The sequence below is a fragment of the Cydia pomonella genome, chromosome 4 (assembly GCF_033807575.1).
Source record: "Cydia pomonella isolate Wapato2018A chromosome 4, ilCydPomo1, whole genome shotgun sequence".
Classification (NCBI taxonomy): Eukaryota; Metazoa; Arthropoda; class Insecta; order Lepidoptera; family Tortricidae; genus Cydia; species Cydia pomonella.
This window is the reverse complement of record NC_084706.1, coordinates 8,916,401-8,942,777: the sequence shown is the minus strand read 5'-3', so window position 1 is coordinate 8,942,777 and position 26,377 is coordinate 8,916,401. Positions and strand designations below refer to the sequence as shown.

Sequence of the window (26,377 nt, the reverse complement as noted above, 5' to 3'; positions counted from 1 at the left end):
GATGCAATGATACATATAACATGGAAACCACCCTCGTTAAGTTTCGACTAAAACCCCATGTCAATACATGTATCATGGAGGACCGGGGGTGAGGCATCATGGAGCCGTTCCAGGCTCATGATGTCACTTTGCCTCTGCAGGGACTGACCCGTCCTTAGTGTTCCGTTCATTAACCATAAGTTTAGCATGTTATGTGTATAATTTACGAAAAAAAACGGTTCAACGTCTTTTACACATTGTATTTTAATAAACACTACACACACACACACACACGCTTCTTTGATGGTAGGTCTCAAGATGAATATGTCTAAGACTAAGATTATAACGAACATCCCCGGTAAATCGATTCCAATCATTAAGGTTGGTAAAGAAATACTAGAGGTGGTCGAGCAGTACTTCTATCTGGGACATATTCTATCATTTGACAAAACACACCAGCAGAAGGAAATCTCCAGGAGAATCCAGCTGGGTTGGGCGGCATTTATTTAATAAATTAGCGGACATCCTGAGACCTGCTAACATTCCACAATGCCAGAAAACGCGCCTTTCAACCAATGTGTCCTGCCCGCCATGATTTACGGTGCCAAGACATGGACGCTCACCAAGGAGGCTGTGCATAAAATTCGTGTACCACAGAGAGCATTGGAGCGCGCCATGCTCGGTACCAAGATCGAGTAAGGAATGTCGAGATCCGTCGCCGCACAAAGGTGGGTTGCGTCATTACCAAACTAAAATGGAGTTAGGCGGGACATGTTGCTAGGCAGAGTGAAAGCAGGTGGACTAAAATGTTCACGGAATGGTGGCCGCTTTCGGATGGAAGAAGCCCCTGGCGTCCCTTTGGCTCGTTGGGTGGACGACATTCGGAAGATTGCGGGTCACTTCTAGATGAGATTAGCTCAGGACCGGAACAAGTGGCGTACTGGAAGAGAGGCCTATGCTCAGCCGTGGGCGATAAAGGGCTGATATGACGATGATGATTTTAATAAAAGTAGTATAGTCATCATTGTGTAACAATTGAAATGTGTTAAAAACGCGTTCTTAACACTATGTATAAAATAAAAACGAGAGACCATATACGGAAATGCATTACGACAGTGACAACCCTGACTGAAATTTTATTTTTCTGTAACTTTTGAATAACAAGGTATTGGGATATGAAAAAAATATGGTACATACGCGTTATTATTAGCTATATTTTGGTGTAAGAGTTGGACCCCAATACGCTGTTATGATTGAGAAAAAAAAAAAAACTGTTTTTACAGTACACATGGTGCTACTTTACCGCACTAGTGCGAAAATTAGCATACTACGTTACTATGTCGAACATTTAAAGGGCCATATGTACTGTAAAACGTTGTACGATACATGTGCGTCGTGTCGATTTAAAACACTCCCTTCGGTCGTATTTTAATATATCGCTACTCTTTTCGAATTTCCTATTTTTCGCACTTGTATCGTAATGTACTATTCTTTCAATTGCTCTATCTCAATTACTGTTGGGTGTACAGTGCTGAAACTTGGCAGAATTGTGTATTGTATAAGGGTCTAATTATAATTAAAACACAAAAAAAAACCAGTTTTATAACGAATTATTCGTGGTTTTTTATTTTCCGGTATCGGAATTTCGCTAATTTTGAAAATTATTATTTCATAATCTATGTGCTCTAGCGACGCGGGAGTTTCAGTCTAGTGTTTTAATCCACATAATCTATCATAATGTGGAATAAAAAGACTGGTTCACTTTTTGGGGTGTTTTAAAAGACTGTGGAATGTTGCCTTTGGAAACTTAAATCATTCTTGCAGTTAGAAAAAATGCCTTTGCTTTGACAGGCATTTCGGCAGCTGTTCCGTTCCATTCAGACAACTTATTAAGAACGATTTTTCAATATTAAAAAATAAACGTGTTATAATGATGAAAAATAAAATATGAAATATGCTTATATTTTTTATTTTTACATTAACAGTAGGTTTTTATGTTGATTACGACTTTTAAAGGAAACTAACATTAACACTCATCGATAGGAACAAGTGGAAAAGTAAAAAGCACTAGTTTGAGCAACTGTATTAAAAAAGTTATATGACGAGAAGAGGCAGTTTTTAAAAATTCATCAAAAAAATATAGTGGTCATTTATACAAAATGATGTATAAGAACAGTTTCAGCAAATGTTGTAAATTGTATTAGTATATAAATTAGGTTGAATTTAAATCTATTTTCAGAGAAATTGTTTTGAAGTAATTTCTGGAGAAAATTGATTTCGTCTAACTTTCATTTACACTACTTCAAATTAATAATAACAAAAATGTAGTTTACTAAAGTTGAAGTACAGGATATGTGTAATACAAAATTACCATTTTTAACAGTCCAAACTTGTCGAAATTTACAAATAAGATCGACAAGATCAGTGCTTTAGGCGCGTTTACCTAAACGACGATCAGAAAAAAAATCATTACTAATTAAGTAAGTCTGTATTCAAAAAAATAATTAATTAAAATGAAAGACGTGCTAAAACGAACCAGTACTTGTTATTTCTAAAAGTTAACAAAAGGTGTACGATTTCATGTACTAAATCAATTTGACATTTTTGCGACTAAAATCGATACCGGCCTCTTAAGTGAATCGTACAATTTACATTCTGATATTTTAACTCTCCATTCGATAAATCACTGTTGGTTAATTAGAATAGGAAATATTACGCGAAACTCTGCGTATGGGGCGCCACTAAGTACAGTCGAGTTCATAAATATGTATAAATTTTTTCACCTTATTGCAATGGATTAAGGTGAAGAAATGTACACATATTTATGAACTCGACTGTATTACAATCCATCACAATCTGAGGTTCTACCGCCAAACAAGAAAATCGAAATTTCGTTATCTAACATCTCTCACTCTTGCATATTTGAGCGATAAAAAAAATCAGAAAAGAAAATTTCGATTTTCGCGTTTCCCGGTAGGCACTTATTTGTAAACAAACCCCCTTGATGCATCGATGTCATATTTTATTATCTATGACAACTTGTCAGAATACAGTTAGGCACAGTATAAGATAGTTTACAGTACATATGGTGCTACTTTACCGCACTAGTGCGAAAATTAGGATATTATGTTACTGTGTCGAACATTTAAAAAGGCCATATGTACTGTAAAACGTTGTACGATACATGTGCGAATAGGTAATTCGTAACTCGTGTCGATTTAAAACACTCCCTTCGGTCGTGTTTTAATTTATCGCCACTCGTTTCGAATTTCCTATTTTTCGCACTTGTATCGTAATGTACTATTAAGATACGTGCTAGTGCTGCACTCTGGCGGCAGAACATTGCAGTAATGCCTATTGAAAATCACTGCTCACTGCGTTCCGAGCGCCAATCTACCTCGACAGAAATGAGTGCCTTTCATCCCTTGGTTAGCAATCTACTATTGGCTTTTCCATAGAAAACATCGACATCTGATCATCCAAAATATATGAAAAAGCTAAATAATTTGTCGCGATTTCGGGGTTGCTCCCAAAATAAAAGTACCTAGCTGAGTGTAGTCGGTAGAATCGAGCCCTGCATTTTAAGGCCTATTACGGGCGACACTCTGTATAAAGGTATTATTTTTCAGGCACATTGCAAACAGTTGAATGCTACACAGAAATAGAAATGCCAAAAAGGGTATATAGTTTGGGAAATATACTATGTGGCGGGGACAATTGTCTCGTACACTTCGGGACATGGGACTCCCTAGTGCACGAATTGGGAAACTTTCCACAGTACTTTCGGATGAAGCAAGAAATATTTCCTGATGCTATATATGGGCCAGAGCCAGACGATATTAAAAAGTAGGTAACATTGAAGAGTATTAGATTTAATCAAGCGGATACAGATCTGTCTGACTTGTCATTGGTGTCACCATCTGGTGCTTGTTATTTTTGCATAGAACTACCGGCCTAGCGAAGGCGACAATCGCTATCGCTACGACAACGAAACCCTTTGTGTCTCTCTATCACTCTTCCACATTAAGCGCCAAAATAATAAATAAATAATTACATCCACCCTCCCCGATTTCGGGCCCGAAATCAGTTTCGATTTTGGGCCTGATAATCGTTTTCCATTTCACGGAAAATCAGCACATCGTTACCTACAATATTTGAAATGTAAAAAATACTTTGCCTCTGACTACCAAAAACGTTCAATATTTGATATTTTTTTCATATGAACCATTTTTTACATTTCAAATATTGTAAACGATGTGCTGATATTTGGTGAAACGGAAAAATATTATTTCTCGGGCCAAAAATCGGGTCTGATAAAGTGTAGTGTGTGCTTGATAAAGTGTGGATGTAATTGGCACTTAAGTGTGACAGTGACCGTTGCGTTTCGATCGCTTCGGAGCGTAAGCGATTTGCATGTTGACTACCGCGAAAACTGAAATTCGTAAATTGCGGGGATCTTTCTCTTTTACTCTCACTAAGACGTTTCGCTTAAAAAATGAGAGATTGAGACAAACACGTAAAACAATTTTTTTTTTGTAATTATTATCCATTTCTAGTCGCTCAGCGGCCTATAAAAAGGCCTTCCATTCATTTTATTTTAAATCTTTATTGACAAACCAAATTGCATTTGTCTTCTTGGCACGTTTTGATTCTCGTTGGTCGGCTATTATAATATTGCAATATTAAAGGGAAAAAGTTCGCCAACTACCTATTGGGTATATTATTCGTCAGCTAAAGGTGCATGGTTAAATTAGTTGGACAGGTTGGGTATGATAAAATTTGCGTATTGCGATTAGGGGCTAGGTTAAGCCTTCGAATATTCGCTTAAGGTACGCTTGTACTGAATTGATTAACCAGAATGATCCTTAGACTAGTTAGACTTAAAACTTGCTTACAAATCAGTCATATAAAAAGCAGCCCCATCATAAAAATACCATACTTTTTGATTTCATTATCTTTAATGCAGTAAATATATGTGACATCCCATGGGTAAAGGTACCTTATGGCGATTGGCGCTTACGTCGCTTAGCAACGTATTCGTGTAGAAACGTAGTGAATAACAGCTTAAGCGCCAGCCGCCATAATAGGTACCTTTGTCCATGGAACGACACATATTATTTTCTTCCTATTTAGGTACCTACCGTTCCTCATTTACGGCAAATACCCGGCTAAACACACAGTACTGAGCGGGCAAATATCAAAACAGGTCGAATATTTCGAATAGCAAACATTACAAGCCCTAATTGTGTAATTATATGATGGTTGTCCAGTGGTTGTCAGTTTTTTATATTTACTGGTCTCCGATAACAAGTCAAAATACATCAGTGTGATTTATATGTAGGGTCAAGGGTTGGAAGTGACTCGGAAAAAATAGCCGGGTACAATGGCTCACTCAACATAATTCCAACATGAGAGAGGCAAGATATCATGTGTAATTTTTTTTCAAAGCGGGATAGCCAAAAACAACAATAATACTCAAAAATGTAATCAGATCAAATAATCCGCTCTATTTTATATGCGTACTTACCCAATATAATTTTTAAGAAAAAAAAACCGACTTCATTGAGGGAGACCGGTGAAAGAACGATTATTGTTGATTTGAAATTTCATACAATGAAATTTAAAAGACAGCGTCCTACGCCTAATTATGTAGAAAAGGAGGTAACATGTTTTTTTTTTGCCACTGCACCCACCTTGACACATTTCAGATTAGCTCTATGGTTGACTGGTAAGATACCTACCCGCAATAGGGTATTCGACTGTATTCAAGATAAATTATTTCAAACCATGCATGAATTAAAGCACCAGATAATTATTAAAAAAACTAAATAGAATAGAAATATAAAAATGTGCCTTGAAAACTAATTAAATATATAACAAAATTCCACAAGCAATTAAATCAATAGCAAAACCTAAATCATTTGAAACCGCCTTAAATAATTATTTATTAGATAAAAGTTATTATTCTTTGCAGGAGTTTTTTGAAGATACCTTTCCGACAAAATAGAATGCTAGTTTTTTTTTTCGAAGGTTTATTTTTACCTACATAGCTGTGCAATGTAATTAATAAGATTAGTTTTAAGTATAAGTACTTATAGTATAAGAATAAATTGCTGTGCCCTTACAGGGTCTGTATTCAATGTAATATATGAGCAATAAAGATGTTATGAGTTAAACCTAACTGCTTGGCAGAGACCAAATTGCCAAACGTGACAAACATCATCATTGAAGAGTTCCGTTCTGTTCATCATCAGCAGTTCCACTTCATCAAATGTCACTTCTACAAATGTAAATACTTGATTTGTTAATGAAAATACTAAGATCACTATATATATATATATATGCCTTTAATTTATTTTATGGATCGAAAGCTATCTCCCCAATCGACGTCAAATGGTGGAAATTATAAATGTTAATTGCGATAAAACAGAAGAGAAATTCCAATCGGAAACAAAATTTAATAGAGTAGGAGTACCACAAGGGACTATATTAGGGCCTCTTCTTTTTTTACTTTATGTGAATGATTTGCCATTAATTACTTCCTATGATTGCACACTATTTGCAGACGATATATCAGTAGTTATCCCTGCTAATAATAGTCACAACTACAATGACTCAATAAATAATACCATTGTGGATAAGTCAACCTGGAAAAAACCAAGTATATTCAATTTATCAACCAAAGGGGGAAAAAAAGAATCTCACTGTTTCATATAATGATCACAGTTTAAAAGAATGCGATAGCACTACTTTTCTTAGTTTCGTGCTGGATGACCATTGTAGTTGGAAACTGCATGTTGATAAGGTTTGCTCTAAAATTAATCGGTTTGCGTATGTCCTATGGCGACTCACAAGAGTAGCGGATAAAAAAACCGCCTTAAGAGCATACCACGGTTTTGTAGCGTCCAACTTGCGATATGGGATATTAATATGGGGAAATTCTGTACACATTCATCGTACTTTTGTAGCGCAAAAGCAATGTGTGAGAGCAATAGCTAACATTCACATACCAACATCCTGCAAGGAATATTTTATTAGCTTACAATTACTAACAGTACACTCAATGTACATTTATGAAGTGTGTATATTTGTTAAGATGCACAATGAAATGTTCAAAAAAAAGATATAACAAACATTAATACGCAATATCCGGATAGACTTGTGCTTCCAAAAATGCACACTGCAATGAGGGGTAGAAACTGTTATGCCATGTGTATTAAGATATTCAATCATTTGCCAGAGCAATTAAGGGAACTACCCCTCAAAAAATTAAGGCACAAACTTTTTACTTGGCTGGTTAACAAATGTTTTTATAGTACCACTGAATATTTTGCTAATGGAAGTATTTAATAGGTTATTAGCAAGTAAGCTAAAAATGTAAAATTTGCATGACTTATTTTAAGTCTAGATATATGGACCTGTATATATTAGCCTAAGATCTGTTAGTACTATATCTATTGCAAATAAAGATTTATGATTTAACATTTGAGGAGTTCCCTCGAGTCCTCATGGACCCCATCGTCCCCATCGTCAGAACTCGAACATGACAAAAATTTGTCTTGAAAATCTAATTTGCTTAACAAACACAGCGAAGAGGAGAAATCGCCATTTCAACAACAAGCTTTTATGAACATATACATTGTGTATAATATGAGGTTATAAGTTGATGATTAAAATTTTAAAGGAAAATTTTATTTTCTTCTTTTTAGACCATTTAAATAAAAGCTTTTGTTAAAAAAAAATACTTTTATTATATTAGTGTTCCGTACCCAAAGGGTCAAACGGGACCCTATTACTGAGACTTCGCTGTCCGTCCGTCCGTCCGTCTGTCACCAGGCTGTATCTCATGAACCGTGATAGCTAGACAGTTGAAATTTTCACAGATGATGTATTTCTGTTGCAGCTATAACAACAAATACTAGAAACAGAATAAAATAAATATTTAAGGGGGCTCCCATACAACAAACATATTTTTTTTGCCGTTTTTATAAATAATGGTACGGAACCCTTCGTGCGCGAGTCCGACTCGCACTTGCCCGGTTTTTTACTATATTATCAGAGATCGGACAAATTTGCGTCATTGCTCGCAATAATGTGGACATGACTCCAAAATTAATCAAATATGTAATCATTTAATTAATTTCTTACTTGACTTAAATTTTAATTCCTAGTCAATAAATACAAAAGTTTGTTAAAGTATAGATTTATTAAAGAAAATAATCAGTATTTTTTCCAAATTTTCTGCAGTCAGTCTATTTCTTTTTACATCAAAAATATACTTAAGTGCTGAAAAACTCCGCTCGCACTCCACTGATGTTAATGGGGCAAACTTAAGTGGTTTTATAGAAATATTATTCCAGTATAATTCAGATTTTATTTTCTGTTCTAAGTTGTGGGCGATAACCTCAAAATCGGGATAAACTAAACAAAGAACAGAAAATAAACTCTGAATTATACTGGAATAATAATATTCCTATAAAACTACTTAAGTTTGCCCCATTAACATCAGTGGAGTGCGAGCGGAGTTTTTCAGCACTTAAGTATATTTTTGATGTAAAAAGAAATAGACAGACTGCAGAAAATTTGGAAAAAATACTGATTATTATCTTTAATAAATCTATACTTTAACAAACTTTTGTATTTATTGACTAGGAATTAAAATTTAAGTCAAGTAAGAAATTAATTAAATGATTACATATTTGATTAATTTTGGAGTCATGTCCACATTATTGCGAGCAATGACGCAAATTTGTCCGATCTCTGTATATTATTGACACAATAAAAAACTAGGTTTATAGGTGTTCCTTTTTTCAAAAATACTTAACTGCTTCGGCTCAGCGATCCAAAAACAATCTTGGCCTCCGAAACGAGAGAACGCCGCCTGTCCCGATCCAGCGCGGTTTCCTGCCATGAATTGGCATTCATCCGACGCAGGTCCGCCTTCACGACATCACACCAGCGGTACCTGGGGCGCGCAAAGGAGTGAAACCTATAAACCTAGAAAAACCGGACAAGTGAGAGTCGGACTCGCCCACCGAGGGTTCCGTACTTTTTAGTATTTGTTGTTATAGCGGCAACAGAAATACATCATGTGTGAAAATTTCAACTGTCTAGCTATCAAGGTTCATGAGATACAGCCTGGTAACAGACAGACGGACGGATGGACAGTCGAGTCTTAGGGTCCCGTTTTACCCTTTGGGTACGGAACCCTAATATTATGCTGAAATTATCGACATCAAAATCAAAGTGAGTTGTTAAGATTTAGTTAGTGGAAACCGTTTTCTTCCGGAATGGAATTTTATAGAAAAATTACCGTTACTTCGTTAGATTCAAAAAGCTATTCTTCCCTCTCTTCTTCTTTCTTTTTCCCTCTTTTCTTTTATTTGTTTCCTTTTCTTTTTTTATTTCTCTTTTTCTTCAAAGCGTCATGTCATATATATATAAGGGTCGAATCAACCCTGTCAAAGGTGTATTCCCATTTGTAACCGTACCACGTTACCGGCCATACATGAGATGCGGACAAATGCAAATGATTTAAACGAAAACGCCTATTCCATTTGTGCCTGGCGGGGACAAATGGGGATACACCCTATCAAATATCTGACCCTAGGTTGCGCCGACCGACATACCTTGCACTAATAAAAGCTCTTCTAAAAATTCCAGATCATTTTTTCACCGAAAGAACGCAAACATTTGGTTTCCTTATCCAGGCCCTGATAGTAACATTATAGATATGACACAACGCTACTTATACGAAAAAGAAGGGATACAGCCGGTTCATTTTAAGATGTACACAACAATGCCACTACTGATACATTTATTTTTGATAATACCGATTTTCTATTGTTATTACTGGCTGTCTTATTTCAAGTGCTTCAGAACAATGTTACGGAGGTATCCTAGATTCTTTACGGCGGGATTTATGAGCCATGAAGGGCCAAGTGAAGAAAATATGCACGATACAAAATATAGCTTTATACTATCGGGGAACGCCAGGGTAAATAAGAAAAATAAGACAAAGCATTTAAAGGTACGATGGTTTTAGTATTTGCGTGCACTGCACCGAATTATCGACTACGACGGACAATCATGACATCTTTATATTTTTACAGGTTTTTGGGACGCACCCGTACGAAGCCACAGCGATAGCCTTTACGATTTCGGCAATTACTATATTAAGAGATTACTCATATATGCCAAAGTAAGTATTTCCAACAGTTCTGCCAATATTAGAATTATCGACTTTTTCGCTGCAACAGAAGATTATAAAGACCGATTTCGATAAAACAGTACATTGTTTAATTAAATTCGTGACGATACAACCTAACCTGAATAAGATAAGTTATTTCCTTTGATTACAGAGGTGGTGTCCTTACTACTGGTGCAGCATATTACCAAACTAAATTAATTGATAGACTAAATAACCATGGTATTAATTTTGAGTTTATTTCCGATGACGGAGAAGAAATAATGACAGAAAGCAAAAGAATGAAGAGCCAAATTGAGAGTATGACGTAAGGATAGAGCCAGTCTTCCATTTTGCCTGCAATTTTCCCAGTAAGGAAAGAGAATGTGCGGTACCTACTCAAAAGAGTCCACAGCTAGCTCGGTTCTCCATACAAACGTTGTTACGCTTTCATTTTAAAACAACTAGCTAGATTGTTCGAAAACTTAGTACTTACATAGGATAAGGTTTATCTAGTCCTGTAATTGGTTTATGTAGCTACAGACGCCATAGTTAAAAAAATACAGTCAATTACAAAGCTTGTTTTTGCTGTATTTCGTTTGTTTTATAAACTGGAGCTATATAAATTAATTACATAACTAGATATAACTCATGTATGTGCAAAATTTCATTACAATCCAACACAAAATGAGAGCGAAACTCCGTTTGTATGGGAAGGTGAAATTCGGCCGAGCTTGCCGGGGACTCTTAAAGTAACTTGCACAGTTGCATCATCGGCGGACAAGCAATATATTTAGGCGCGTACGAAAGAGACAGGAAATGGCCTGTCAACGAACGAAATTCTTCGGGTTTAGTGGAATCGCTCTAATCTGTTTGGAAAAATTTGACCGGGAAAAGAAATGGTGAACTGTATTTTAATGACTAAAAATAAAAAACATGTCAGTCTTAAGATTTCATTTATTACTTTACAAAATTACGAAAGCTGTCAACAAGCTGCCTAGTGCAACCAAATTATTTGGCAAGAGAATGAGAGTAACAGACATCGTGTCGTTGTGCTAGCAAAGTATGTACCTACGAAATAATCCTTAATGTTGGGTCATCGGTGCATTCCTTCAAACTTCCAGAAACATGCTCACTGCAGTATTTGCGAGCACAACGACGCATTTAAGTCATCATGGCTCTTTACACGAGTACAAATTCTTACAATTAGTCTATCTAAGCATGAACTAAAACATAAATTACCTATAGTGTACAAAAAAAACGCTCTTTGGAATTATCAGACTTAAAATCAAATCACATTCATTATGTGTAGATACTGCAGATATGGACACAGACATACAAGCATGCATGTATACCCAAGGACACCCTTCAAAACAAGCTCCAATGCTCGATTTGTATGATCTTTGTTGGTAAGTAATGACCAAAATTTACCGTATACATAAACAGTCAATTAAGTGCATAATTTATTATGGTGACAAGTTGCCCACAAAATTGACTAGTTATTTGCTCGTTCAATTATTAGTTGGCTAATTCGCTACTTGCCAACTAAAATACTACTAGAGTAGTTAAATTAAACTAACTTCTGCAGAACTATTACTGTTGCTAACTATGACAACACGTGACTAGGTGCTATTGTACTTTTTGATCACAAATCAACCACAAAAACCAAAAAAGCTAAAATTACTTTAATAAATAGATCTTACGTAACAACTTATTTTAGATACTCATTTCTTTTCATACAGAATAGGGTAGTTTCATCTATCAAATTTATATTATGAAACCGCCACCATACCCATTACCATAAAAAATACTAATCGAATACCTTGTTATGAAAACATTTTAATATCAAAATTAAAATCGAATTTTTATTTATCGAATGCCGACCGCAATTTTTTTTCGGAAGTTCGGAACGGCGTTGGATGCTGCGGTTTTTGACTTTGTACTGTAGAATCTTGATTTGTATGCAAAAGCAGCATGGTATAACACACTAGCTCTGCCGTTCCGTGCGAAGGTGCGAATCGCATGACAGTTCGCGCTTTCGGATGAAGATGCGGTGCGGGCCGCAGGGTATTCCACTTCGCAAAGTAATGCGGCGGCAGTGTTATAACCGCCTATAGCTTCTACTTTAACAAGTTTTAAATTTGTAAAAACGGCGAAAAGTTTGCACTGCGCATTTGACATTTCTTTCCCTTGTTTCTTTGTTACTGCTATTATGACGCCACGATAGTGGCGGCCGCCTTATTGGCGCAAACATTTATTGTTTAAACAATTTTTCTTTGCATATGGAAATTGAATTTGAATAATTTTTCTTTTGATTTTATTTTGCTTATTATTCGTGGGATAAAAATACCAATTGGTTATCGAAGCTATACGAACATTTATAAAAATAATGGAAAAAAATGGAATATAAGGGCGTCCTCGGAGCTTACAAAGTAATCTTAGATCTAATTACATTACATGTAGATTCGTTAAGATTTTTTAATAATTATGCGAAAGTCATACTTAATACTTAATCATAAACAATGGTAAAAAAGTACAAATCACATACTTAATAAATGGTAAATTATGGAGATCAACATTTTGTTTTGAGTATTATGATGAAAATCCTGTATCAGTCTCATTGGGGTTTGGACTTTCATTTTGTATTAAATTTTTCTTGTAACTATTTATCCTAATACTGCTAACTGTTACCTACTGGTCCATAGCGTATGGCCATTATCAGTTATCATATTAGTATAGAGTACAGTACAATACAGTGTAGATCCTGCCTGCTATCACATTTCTACAGCCTTTTTCAAACGCAAGAATGGTAGGGTGACATTTGAATCTTTTTCATTCCATGCCATTGATGTTTCGAACCAATCCTTTTTAACGAAAATAACTTGAGTCCCAATAGGACAAAAATGCATATCTTCGTAGCTTAGAATATCTCATCAATAGACACAAATGTTAATTAATGTTAAAAAAATAAAAAGATACATTTTATTATCGCTGATTTTCATTATGTAAAACGGAACTCAATTGCAATAGAGTTTAACTCTACTTATCGACCGAATCGATTCGGCTCGTATCAAATCGTTTCAGTCGCATTCAATCGTGAAGGGATGTTTACTTAAAATATAAATGATCACCAATAGAATCGATTATATGGCCTTTGCAGATTTAATCGAGAATAATAAAAAATCGTTTCTTATTTGCATTGTCACAGCCCTATAATTGAATATTTTAGGGTCCTTTACATAGACATGTGTCAGCCTAACCTACCCTTCGCGTTTGATAAAGACTATAGAGAAGTTAGGTAGCAAAAATCCACATTTTAGATGCTTATTTTCATGTGTGTACAAAAAAAATGAAAACTAAAGCGATCCCTGATTTCTAGCTAAGCCAACACAACAAACATAAGGATAATACAATTATTATCCGGCAGGGTCTCTTACCTTTTTGACAAGACGAGGATGAGAAACTGAGAAACTTCAAAATATTTTTCAAAAGATTGTGAAGCCCTGATTAACGCTAGACGGGAGACTAATCAACGTGTGCATACCTCGGCACTATATCCTCTCGGATGAGCAGGTCGCAGAGGGGCAGCCCGTGCAGCGGCAGCACGTCCTGGCCGACCTCCGCGATACCCGTCTCGGGTCCGGGCAGACGGCCGTTCCACACGAAGTAGTAGAACAGCTGCTGCATGGCGGCCATGAAGCGCCGCTGCTCCACCACCTCCGAGTCGAAGGTGCCCAGGATGGCCTCCAGGTCGGCGTCCACGCCGGCCAGGCGCGAGCCCGCCGCGCCCGCGCCCGCGCCCGCCACCACGTAAAGCGGCGCGCCCAGCCGCAGTCGCGCCAGGCTCACCAGCGGGCACAGCGTGCGCACCGCCGACACCAGCTCCACCAGCCCAGAGTACGTCCTGTTCACGTGCCCGTACACCGAGGCGGTCAGGTTCTTATCGCCGATCACGCTGTCGTTGACGACGCTCTCCACGTGCTCGGCTGTCCAGTTCAGGTGTTTCATACGGAGGAGGTCCGAGTGGCCCGAGTGCGCGGTCGTTCCGAACACCATCGGCTTGAAAGCTCGCTCCTTTCCGGTCTCTTTCGACTCCTTCTGGACGTCCCAGGCCTCGAAAGCGTGGCGCGTCACGTATACGCCGTCCAGGACCAGCCAGGAGTGTTTCATCTCATTCGTCTTCGGAAGGGAGCCGACGTCGGACCCGAGCCATGTGGCCGGCACGGCCGTCATCACCGCCTCCGGCTTCATGCGGCGTAAACAGGCGGCGTCGTTACATTTGCTGTTCTGTTTGAATTCCTCATTTAGTGGGTATGAATCTTTCAGGTGTTTGCCGGGGAATATGACGGAGCCGGACGAGAGGAAAGCTCTAGAGTATAACTTCTGAGCCTTGGGGACGGTGGTAAGCAAGGCAGCGAGCGTGGCACCGGCGCGGTGCCCGAGCAGCGTGACGGAGTCGGGGTCGCCGCCGAAATGTTGAATATTCAACTTCACCCACCGTAAAGCGACTAGCAGATCACTCAGACCGTAATTGCCCGAGGTCTCCGGATAAATGGTTTTGGAAAGAATGTCGAGAGCCAAAAACCCGAAGGGTCCGAGTCTGAAATTGGGTCGCACGAACACTACCTCCTTGGTGCGGGCGTAAAGAGCGGACGGTTGAGCGGGACTGATGCCGCCGGCCAGGGTGCCGGCCCCTATCAGAACGACCACCGGCAGGCGAGAATCGTACCTGACGTGAGGAGTGACCACATCCAGCGTTAAGCAATCTTCTTCGCCTATAATAGTCCGTTCGTTTTCTTTAAACTGCATGCAGAGCGGCCCAGGCTTGTGGTTTTGAAGAGTGCCGTTCCAGCACAGTGATATGTTGTTAAGTGGCTGAGCATACGTGAACCTCAAGTCTCCGATGGGCGGCACGGCGTAAGGAATGCTATAGAACTTGTATACGCCTTCTTCCAAGATACTGTAAATACAAAAACATCTTAAGTTTTACTTTTGTACTTAAGTTTTAGTTGGCATTTCAATCCTATCGTTTGGCTTAAAATATCAATTAAGACTTCTGCAGACATCTTTACAGATGAACACTAAGAAAAAGTCATAAATATTCCTATTTATGGATATATTATTATAGTGGCCTAGTAGCGGTAAGGGTAAGTCGTGCGACTTTCAATCTTCAATCGGAGTTGGTTTCTCTGAATTTATGTACCTATGAATTAACTATCATTTGATGTTTAGAAATCGCATTCGATGTAGAAAAATGTGATAAAATGTCGTTAGGAAACCTGCATACATCCGTCGAAGAACGTGTATGTACAGCTTCCAACCCGCTTTGGGCCAGCGCGGGGACTATAGCTAAACCTATCGTACACGAGGCCTTTACCCAGCAGTGGGACATATGTAGGGCATGTAGGCTGAATTATCCCTTCGTCTAGCAAACTCCCGCAGCGGGGATGCGAAATTAAATATTATTATAGGACATTATTAAATATTATAGGACATTATTACACAAATTGACTAAGTCCCACAGTAAGCTCAATAAGGCTTGTGTTGAGGGTACTTAGACAACGATATATATAATACATAAATACTTAAATACATAGAAAACACCCATGACTCGGGAACAAATATCCATGCTCATCACACGAATAAATGCCCTTACCAGGATTTGAATCCGGGACCATCAGCTTCGTAGGCAGGGTCACTACCCACTAGGCTAAACCGGTCGCCAAAATAGAAATTGAATACATTGACATAAAGTTAAAATGCCAGTAAGTCAGTATGTCAGCTGAAGGGTTATTATAATATTACAAGTATATTCCAGCGGCACAGTAAGGTAAACCGACGGCACTAACCCCTCGACGGGCCCGCAGGAGGAGAGCGTGGTCATGTAGCGGCCCAGCCGCAGCGGGCGCTCGGTAGCCGGCCCGGCGCGCGCGCCCAGCAGCACGCCCACCAGCACGGCCAGCAGCACCAGCACCACTACTGCGCCCACGATCAGGTCATCTGGACAGCAACACCAATACCACTGTTACCGTCGAGTCAGACTCACCGAATAAGTATATCCTAACACACCTACGACACATACAAATAAAGATTTGTTCCGTAATATTTGGCCACATTGGCCGTAATTAATAATTATCTACTTGATATTGACTGACTGTACTTGAAACAGAAAAATACTCAATCAGTACCCGGTAGAGTCAACGGTAGGGTCAGAGTCAATACTAGCAGATGAAACAACACGTCAGTGTCCGCCGCCCTGGGATACTTGTCCAATTCGAGGTAAACAGGTATAGTTCGCGTTTAAAAGAATATGTTACAAGTTTAATTGTTCGGCATATAGAGACATCTTTTTTTGTTAAACTGTAATACTTAGTTGGGTCATAAGTTCTGTCACAAAGGTTTTGGCTGATAAAATTTAATACAAAGCTTTTAAGAGCGCTATTACGTTTGGGCGTTGAGCGAGTTTAGGTATTTTATCTACACACATATCATAAACCCTCTATGATGCCTTCAAAATCCGTAAATAATGGCCAACATTACGGTAAACTGTTTTGTTACAACAAAGGGTGTAGCAGGATAGCCTAGGAAAAATTGCCCCCAGCGATTTTGGGCCGAAACTGTAATCAAACGATGCCTTTTGAGGAGGTTATACTCTGCACAAAGTTTCATCCCTCTGTTACCCTCTGGGGGTGAAAAATACCCGATTAACCCCAAAACTGTTTTAATTATTTTTTCCTAAACTATGAAAGTGACGAATTTCAAATTTTGTACAAATATTAATAAGACTAAAAGCTATGTGCAAAAAAAATATTAACCCCCTAACCATTGAAATTCTTGTAAAAAAAACAAAAATAAAAAAAGAATCATCCTGTATATCATGTTCCTTCTGGAGTAGGTCCATGAAACTTTTGTATAATGTAGAATATAAACTGGTTCATTTTTGAAAAAATATATCATGTTCCTTCTGGAGTAGGTCCATGAAACTTTTGTATAATGTAGAATATAAACTGGTTCATTTTTGAAAAAAAAATGGTGTGTGTACAGGTGATTCTTTTTTTATTTTTGTTTTTTTTTACAAGAATTTCAATGGTTAGGGGGTTAATATTTTTTTTGCACATAGATTTTAGTCTTATCAATATTTGTACAAAATTTGAAATTCGTCACTTTCATAGTTTAGGAAAAAATAATTAAAACAGTTTTGGGGTTAATCGGGTCTTTTTCACCCCCAGGGGGTAACAGAGGGATGAAACTTTGTGCAGAGTATAACCTCCCCAAAAGGCATCGTTTGATTACAGTTTCGGCCCAAAATCGCTGGGGGCAATTTTTCCTAGGCTATCCTGCTACACCCTTTCTTATCTATGATAATTTTGTTATTGCTTCATAACTACATCAAAATCGATTTGGTTATGCATTCAAATTTGGAACATCTCTGAAAAAAAAAAACTCGATTTGACCTCTATTCTAAAATCAGTCGAGATGCCTTTTTGTTCGAAATGAAATGTCAATTACATACAATTTTGACATATCTCGCATGTTAGTTAGTATCGAATGATACGGAAATAGGCCCCCGACTCATGCGTGAAAAAAGTTTTTATTTACCGCCATTTGACGTACAGTTTATCTTTTAAGTATTTGTATTTTACTAACACAATATGGACACTGTTCGAAATAAATTGTTTTTGATTTGATTTTTAGTTATAAGTACTACGCCAAATCTTGGGATTAGTTGTCAAGAGGACCCCAGGCTCCCATGAGCTAATGCCGGGACAACGCGAGGAAGAAGAGAGTTATATTATAAGTATAAAATGAATATGTTTTGTTGTTTTTAAGGTAACTATAGCAAAAGTTTCATAAAAATATTTCGGTGACGCCACCACATATCCGCGAGTTCCGCCAAGAGAGCAACGATTTGGCAACGATGCCCCAACCCAACACGGAGGCTGTAATTCGGGTTAGTGAATATTTCATAGAAAGTTTATAATATGTGTGTAGATAAAATAGTGTATGTTACTGTACATAATTAGGCATTAAAACACTCGACTCGTGTGATCCTATTAAGAAACGAACGAATAAACCCACACTCGTGTATTTTAAAGCCTTTTATTATGTAGCAGTCACATAAACTACTATTACGCGCTGCGGCAGGCTGTGCGAGCTGTATGCCGATCCCTTCTGCCACATTTTCCCTCTCGCTCGCACTACAATTACGGATAAAACAATCTTGATCCTTCGTGACGCAATTTGAAAACAACCATGACAAAACTATTTGCAATCTTTTAAAGTCCTAATAAATGTTTTCTTTTTTTTTTATACTACGTCGGTGGCAAACAAGCATACGGCCCGCCTGATGGTAAGCAGTCTCTGTAGGCCTATAACTCCAGAGGAGTTACATGCGCGTTGCCGACCCCAAACCCGCCCCCGCTCGTTGAGCTCTGGCAACCTTACTCACCGGCAGGAACACAACACTCTATGAGTAGGGTCTAGTGTTATTTGGCTGCTGCTTTCTGTAAGGTGGAAGTACTTCTCCAGTTGGGTTCTGCTCTAGATCTGGAATGACATCCACTGGTTGTGCCCTACCACATAAAGCGAGATGACATTCACAATGCCCATGCCTCTCTTTTGGACGTAGTTTAAATTACCCGGGTCCCAAATGTGATTTTGTACGAATATACTAAAACCAGTGCAAATGTATTATAATTTTATATTATTCAAATTCATTTATTCATACAATATTAATTTAGTACCTATAGAATGTTAGGTCATTTCAATAGTACATTACGATACAAGTGCGAAAAATAGGAATTTCGAAACGAGTGGCGATAAATTAAATCGACACGAGTTGCGAATTACCTATTCGCACATGTATCGTACAACGTTTTACAGTACATATGGCCCTTTAAATGTTCGACATAGTAACGTAATATGCTAATTTTCGCACTAGTGCGGTAAAGTAGAACCATATGTACTGTAATAGTACATTACGTACATTCGTACTTGTATACCAAAAGTAGGAAGTTGTCAAGTTTAAATTACTTTTTCGTACATGCATTGGACAACGTTTTACAGTATATATGGCCCTATACATTTTCGATAAATGCACGTGCTAGTTACCGCACTAGGGCGGTAAAGTAGCAAATTATGTAACTAAGTCGATGTGCAATAAATAACTATGTCAAAAATGTCAAGGGCCATATGTACTGTAAAACGTTGTACAATACACGTGTGATAAGGTAACTCATGTCGATTTAAAATGTATCACCACTCGTTGATAATACTGTAATGTACTATTTCAGTACATATGGTGCTACTTTACCGACCTAGTGCGATAATTAGCACATTACGTAACGTAACTATGTCAAAAATTTCAAGGGCCATATTTACTGTAAAACGTTGTATAATCCACGTGCGAAAAGCAGCGATTGATAATAAACATAGATGACGAACTAGCTCTGCAAAATAACCCCACACACATTGTGCCGAAGCGGGCGGGGCGTCAACATTGTGCAGCGGAGCTATTTAGTTAGCAAATGGCGGCCAGTTGTCACAGTCATAGTAAGAAGTATTAAAATTATATCTTAAATAAAAGAAATATGCCTTATTGTGCGGATAAATGATGTACTAGTCGTTCCAACAAACACTGGAAAAAATATGGGATTACCTTTCACGTATAGTGTAGGATCATATTATTTTGATTTCTCTTGATCAAAACAGGTTTCATATGGGGATGATTTTATGCATCACAATAGTTAGTTTTAGTGTTAGAATGTATTGTCCTCTTTAGCTATAGTTGCATCATGTGTAGAGCCCTTAAGTACGTTTGACTATAGCAACACAATGCTGTATTTTACTCTATGAATGTTGTGTTTGATTCCCTCTCTTCTTTAGCTGTCAGCCACAGCGATAACATGTCTTTATATTTTATATTTTAATTATATGACAAATGTAAGCTATACTCTTTATTCTGAGTAATAAAAAGTGTGCTTCAACGCTTCAAGATCATCAATGTGAGTTATAATTTCATCGACCTTTAGCCGGCCCCTCGCTCTCCCAACTCAAGTGTCACGCGGTACAGACGCACTGCTTAAGACCCTAGGCCTCCAACATTTAGTTAGTTAGTATTTATAGGCAGTGTTAACCAAACGTTTCTTAGAAATGACCATTACAAATTGAACCGTAAACGGTAACCGTCCGTTACGGTTTACGGTTCAATCTGTAATGGTTGATTGCAGATTCTAATTAACGTTCGGCCAACACTTATTATAGGCCCAGGCCCCGCAATATTCGGACTTTAAAGTAAAATTTTCGCACTTATCCTTAGAAGCATATTACAATTTAAAATCTTCTACTTCTTAAAATTTGTATGATTGAAGTCCTTAGAAAAATGTCTCGAAATCTAACTTTAACTTTAGTAATATCCACAGAAAAGACGCCGGTTTCCCCGAACGTTTAAACCCGCGTGCTAACCCGCATCCACCCTTCGGCCGCGTACGCAACCAGAGCTTCGTAACCAGATGCGATCGAAAACTATTTCTGCCTTGTACGAAACCGGTTGCGATCAAAAACTAATTCCGTCTTACTAGTTATCAGTTACGATCGAACACTTTTCTTTGTTGTACGATACCTTTCGACCGTTGATAAAGTCAGCTAAGATTATATTTATACACCTTGTTATACAGTATAAGTACTGTACACGTTATATATCTAGTCAAAAATCAGAACACAAAAATTGTACCAGTTTTTTTTTTTTTATACTACGTCGGTGGCAAACAAGCATACGGCCTGCCTGATGGTAAGCAGTCTCCGTAGCCTATGTACACCTGCAACTCCAGAGGAGTTACATGCGCGTTGCCGACCCTATCCCCACCCCCCTCGTTGAGCTCTGGCAACCTTACTCACCGGCAGGAATACAACACTATGAGTAGGGTCAAGTGTTATTTGGCTGCGGTTTTCTGTAAGGTGGAGGTACTTCCCCAGTTGGGCTCTGCTCTAGATCTGGAATGAAATCTGCTGTGCTGTGCCCTACCACACAAGGCGAGATGATATTCACATTGCCCATACCTCTCTTAAAATAATTTAGTAATAAGTTGATAATATTCAAATACTTTGTTGGCAAATACAATGTAACCTTGTTCCTTAAAAGGCACTGGCTTAAGAGACGTGGAGCACTGACATTCAGGATAAGAAATTATCATGAGTATCATGACAAAATATTTGAAAAAAAAAACCTATAGCTAGATGGCCCAGACATTGGTTTCGTATAAGAACGAGAAGTGTTCGATCGTAACTGGTTACGGGTAAGACGAAATTAGTTTTTGATCGCAACCGGTTTCGTACAAGGCAAAAATAGTTTTCGGTCGCATCTGGTTACGAAGCTCTGGTTGCGTACGCGGCCGAAGGGCGCATCCAATGTAAAAATACTAAAAATGTCAATTGACCCATTTTTCCGTAAGGAATGATTTTAATGTTTTTCAGGAGCCTTAGTGTAGTAATAAAACATAATGAATTAAACTACGTATAGCTATGTAAATGAATGTGATGGTTATTTATAGGGCGCACTGCGCTCAAAGCTGTATCCAATATCAAACATCCACATTTTGAATCAAATACTTGCCAATTATAAATTTCTTCTGTCGAATTCTTTCTTTGAAAGGCAGTTTCGTGGCCACTTTACCATCAACAGCTTCCTAAAATGGAAATTGTTTTTTAATAACCAGTTATTGATAGCAAAATTAAAACAAGTAGTTATTTGTTACAAGGGGGCAAAGTTATTGTTTCACTTCTCTTCTCATGCTAATCATTATCACGAGTAAGTGAAAAATGCCAAAAGTGCAAATTTCTCACAAGCTGGTGTGGTGAAATTGGTGAAAACGCATTTATAGAAATATTTACTTACTTCTGGATCTAATTTAACATTTTCCATTCCATCATTGGGTGTGTCCAGCTTGTCTTCCAATGTCTCCATGGAAGCAAGGGTTGCTTCAGGGTCTTTGTTGGACCTCTTTTGGAAGAATATTTGGTAATCCACGTTAATTTTTGGTAAGTGAATACCTTTTTTTTCTTCCACAATGGTACCATCTGAAATGCGATTTTAAATATAGGATTTATTTAGTGTTCCCCTGAGCGTAGTGCGCCTTGGTGGATAAGGCCACCCGAAATACTTTTACACGAAAGTGTTTAAGTATATAAATACATAATATCTAATGAGATGCATATAAAATAAAGCATTTTCACAATACTGTTAGTTTCTCAAAACTTTTTTGGTTTCAGTAGACTTGTATCTAGTACTACTATTAGTACAGCTCAAAATCTCAATCTGCTCAATCAATCTATATTATATTATAGTTATGCCAAAACCCTAAATACTTAATTGTTTTTATTTTATGAAAAAAAAAACCGAGAGAATTTGTGATATGATAGCCTATTGTTTTGAAGAAACTGATAGTACCGTATGTGTAATTTTTACTTATTGTTTAACAATTAACACATTCGCTGCCAGCGACCCGCTAGGCGGATTATCTGTTCGTAGGCGCTTTTGGCTACATACGGTTTTTCCCGTGCGCTGGCACTAAATGTGTTAAGAAAAATGTGTCATCCTCAAGCTAAACAATTTGTTTTATTGAAATTAAGATGGATAGATAGATCGATAAATCATTTATTTGAGATACTACTTATTATGCTTATGTCATTTATATGTATAAGTAATACAAATGGTGGGAAGCTGAAACGACACCGACAGCAAGCCATAAGCCAGAAAGATGGTAGAACCAACCAGGTACAGAACTGCCACATTCAGAACTACAGACATGGAAATCTAAGAAAGACACATTATGAACAGTTCACAGAGGAGAGTGATGTGAATGTATTCTTTTACACCTGATGGATTGTGTCATTGATTTTGAACTTGAGCACCTTAGTTTAAATAAGAATGTATTACATATTAGCATTCCGGTTGTTCTCATCTGTTAATGTAAACCAGGGTGTAAAGACACGATTTTCACCAAGAATCCACATGATAAAAGTAATAAATTTGACATAATTATTTGAGTCTTGGTTAGTTCTTCAATTTTGCATTAGAGAAATCAATTTTTACCCTCCTAATTCAGAGAATATCAGAGAAAACAGATTTCTCTATATCCTTAAAATGTGGTCGATAGACGCAAAAAAGGGATGAATAGAAATATTCAGTTTTAATTATCATAGACATCGAATTTGGTTATTATGATGTTCATACTATATTGGCAAATAGTATGTATATCTGTTTAACAGTTATTTGACGGAAAATGATTCTTCGTGTGTTTTATCCCCCTAGAAGTCTTTTTTCACCCCTTTGCTGTATCTAATAACCTTCTATGGCGTAACTACTCACCCCATATGCGAGTCTGGTGACCCCTTTATCACGTAAAATTGCTAATTGATTATTCCCAAAAAAAAGCTTAATTATAGAGAAAATTGGTAATATTACTTATTATTTCGGTACCTACTACTCGTACAGATACCATATTATCTAACTTGTACTTGGTTAAAATCACTACATTTACTGCTAGAACAAAGTTCAGGCAGGCTTTATTTCTAACCGCAGCGAGGGCTTACTTTACAGTAAATAATCTAACTTTGGGACAGCTTTATTAACTTCTTTTGATATCAATGTGTAAAATATATACCAAAAACTCCAAATTTAGAGAATAATATTGGATAGAGAAGAGTATTTAAATATAACAACTTGGAAAGAAAAAGTTCAAAATTTCTCTATTCACCCTGCGATTTCTCTTGACCCTGCTTTACGGTACTTCATATTAAACATGCATTATTGGGGTAGTACCACTATTGGGAATGCTCTTATCATATGTATGTTGTGACTGTAACACAAAATGAAATAGATATCAACCAACTTTTAACTAACCCTAATATGTCAAATATGACATACATATTTGAAAGGTTATTCCCACTAGTTACCACCAAGTTGTTACCAGTGGTAACTACTGGGATTTTTTTTCCACCTTTTACCACTGGTAACTATTGGGAAAAAAATCCCACTAGTTACCACCAATTTGATTTGGTGGTAACTACTGCGATTTTTTTTATATGTAATATATGTATGTCATATTCGACATATTAGAATTAGTTAAAAATTGGTTGATATCTATTTCATTTTGTGTTACAGTCACAACATACATATGATAAGAGCATTCCCAATAGTGGTACTACCCCAATAATGCATGTTTAATATGAACATGTGGTAACTAGTGAGATTTTTTTTCCCAGTAGTTATCAGTGTTAAAAGGTGGGAAAAAAAATCCTAGTAGTTACCACTGGTAACAACTTGGTGGTAACTAGTGGGAATAACCCTATTTTAACATACATTATTAAGTTATTTTGGTACTTTCATCACCTGTTCTTATCTTTCGACAGGTATCTACTACCCATAAAGGCAGTTTTAACAAATCTTAACTTAATAATAACAACTATGGGGTAGAAATCGGCATACATTTCTGGACACCCCTTAGCCGCTCACACCAGTGTTGCTCCTGGTTGTCTTCACAATGGCAGTTTTAGGGGTCCATCTTGTGGGCAGCAAGTCACCGCCTGCCTCGATAGCTAGTGGCAACATTGTTATGGCAGGTGCTGAGACACATTTGTAACATTTGCAATTACCCAGTCTCATTGTCCACCCAAACTTCAATCCATAGACCATTGTTATATAGTTCACTTTTTCTACAATAATCCCAATGCCTGCTGCAACTGGTTCATTGGTGTCTATTGTCGATATATACCCACACAAGCCTATCAAAACACTGGGATTTATAGGCTCGTGAAATCCAAGAAGATACACCTATGGCCATGTTAAAAATATTTGAAGGCAAGCTGGAATTAATTTGGCTGTCCTTTTCTACAAAGGCCTATTTCTTTTATGTCAAATATAATTACTAACCTTTATCATTCTGCGTGGGGTGGTGCAGAAACTTGGTGAAGGGGCATGTGTGCAGAAATTGGAAGTGGTTACGTTTGGGCTTGCTCTCCTCTGTCTTTTCGTTCTCTGGATCCTTTTCAATGACTTCATCATCCTGTTACAAACAAATGGCATTTTCGAAAAAGTTTGAAGATTAGGATTAGGTCCAAATGTCTCAATTAAAAAAAAGATCTCACTCATCTTTCAGCAATTTGAAAAAAGTGGGGTTGTAAATTTAGTTGTTAGTTAAAAGTGTTAAAACTTATTTAAAATAGAAAGAATCTAGACAAAGAAATTATGATGAAACATGGTCAAAATGTATGAACAATAACTTAATTTTTTTTACTTTTAAACATAGAAAAAAGTAGATATTATGCTTATTACCTTAGTAGGTACCTTAAGTTTATGAATTAAAGTATGAAACATACAAACCTTAGGTTTGTCAGAGTTTCTGGTGAAAAAACCGGGCATTTTAATGGCACCTATGGGAATAAACTTGGGTTTCACCTCCCTCCCCTGCTCAATCACCTCCTGGGACAGCGCCGCCTTCACCAGTCCCTCGCCGTCTGCCTTTATTTCAGCATTAATTTCATTATTTTCGCTCTCAGTCTTCAACATCACCTCCTTTTCTTCCGCCTCGATTTGTTTCTTATCGGGCGTCTTATTTTCTTCTTCGCCCTCCATTTTATTTATATCCAATGTACTCATTACTGAAAGTAGGTTAAATTAATACCATTAAACACGATTTCCGCACTTAAGGACTAATAAAAATAATATTTGCGAGAATTCAGTATATGATTTAAAAGTCAACAATGCTTGCAATCAAATGAAATTATTTTTTTATAACTCAACAATGTAAATAATACTAAATGAAACCATACACGCAGACTCCTATAAAATCTCATTTTCATAAATTAAAATCGTTCGTACTCCGAAATACAAGAAAATTCTAACGAAATACTTATCACAAAACATCGTTACGGTACAAAGCTTTGCTATTTAAACCCACTGAACTAGGAAACAGCGCTTAACGACAGACTCACAATAAGAAACTGGAATTCATGAATACTCACTGCGTTCCTATAATGGCTATACTTGATATAAAAACAGCGTATTTCTTTGGGATTTATAAAAAGAAATCCGTAATTAAATTGCGCTAATGTAACGCCATGTCACTTAGGCCGGTCGATGTCGATGTCGTTTCGCGTTGCGCTGTTTGCACTTCACTTTGCGCGGCGAGCGAAAAAAAAAACAAGGTGCGTGCG

General features: G+C 37.4%; 2 protein-coding genes across 3 annotated transcripts in view; one reads left to right on the top strand and one right to left on the bottom strand.

The window, feature by feature from the left end:
- The window catches only part of LOC133517010 (saccharopine dehydrogenase-like oxidoreductase), an 18,228-nt gene extending 7,114 nt beyond the window's left edge, over positions 1–11,114 (top strand). The window contains exons 5-8 of the mRNA XM_061850116.1: positions 3,609–3,825; positions 9,643–10,009; positions 10,092–10,180; positions 10,341–11,114. Of these exons, the coding sequence (XP_061706100.1) occupies positions 3,609–3,825; positions 9,643–10,009; positions 10,092–10,180; positions 10,341–10,497 (830 nt within the window). The 3' untranslated portion in view covers positions 10,498–11,114. The remainder of the gene's footprint in view (positions 1–3,608; positions 3,826–9,642; positions 10,010–10,091; positions 10,181–10,340) is intronic.
- LOC133517008 (neurotactin) lies at positions 11,105–26,377 on the bottom strand. Of its 2 annotated transcripts, XM_061850112.1 has the most exons (7): positions 26,186–26,377; positions 25,545–25,822; positions 25,095–25,227; positions 22,059–22,240; positions 21,777–21,849; positions 16,015–16,165; positions 11,105–15,125 (listed from the first exon to the last, which is right to left on the bottom strand). In XM_061850112.1, the coding sequence occupies exons 2-7, from the start codon at positions 25,818–25,820 to the stop codon at positions 13,691–13,693; spliced, it is 2,250 nt and encodes a 749-aa protein (XP_061706096.1). In that variant the 5' UTR covers positions 25,821–25,822; positions 26,186–26,377; the 3' UTR covers positions 11,105–13,690. The 2 variants fall into 2 exon arrangements, with proteins under 2 accessions (XP_061706096.1, XP_061706097.1); XM_061850113.1 differs by lacking the exons at positions 21,777–21,849; positions 22,059–22,240.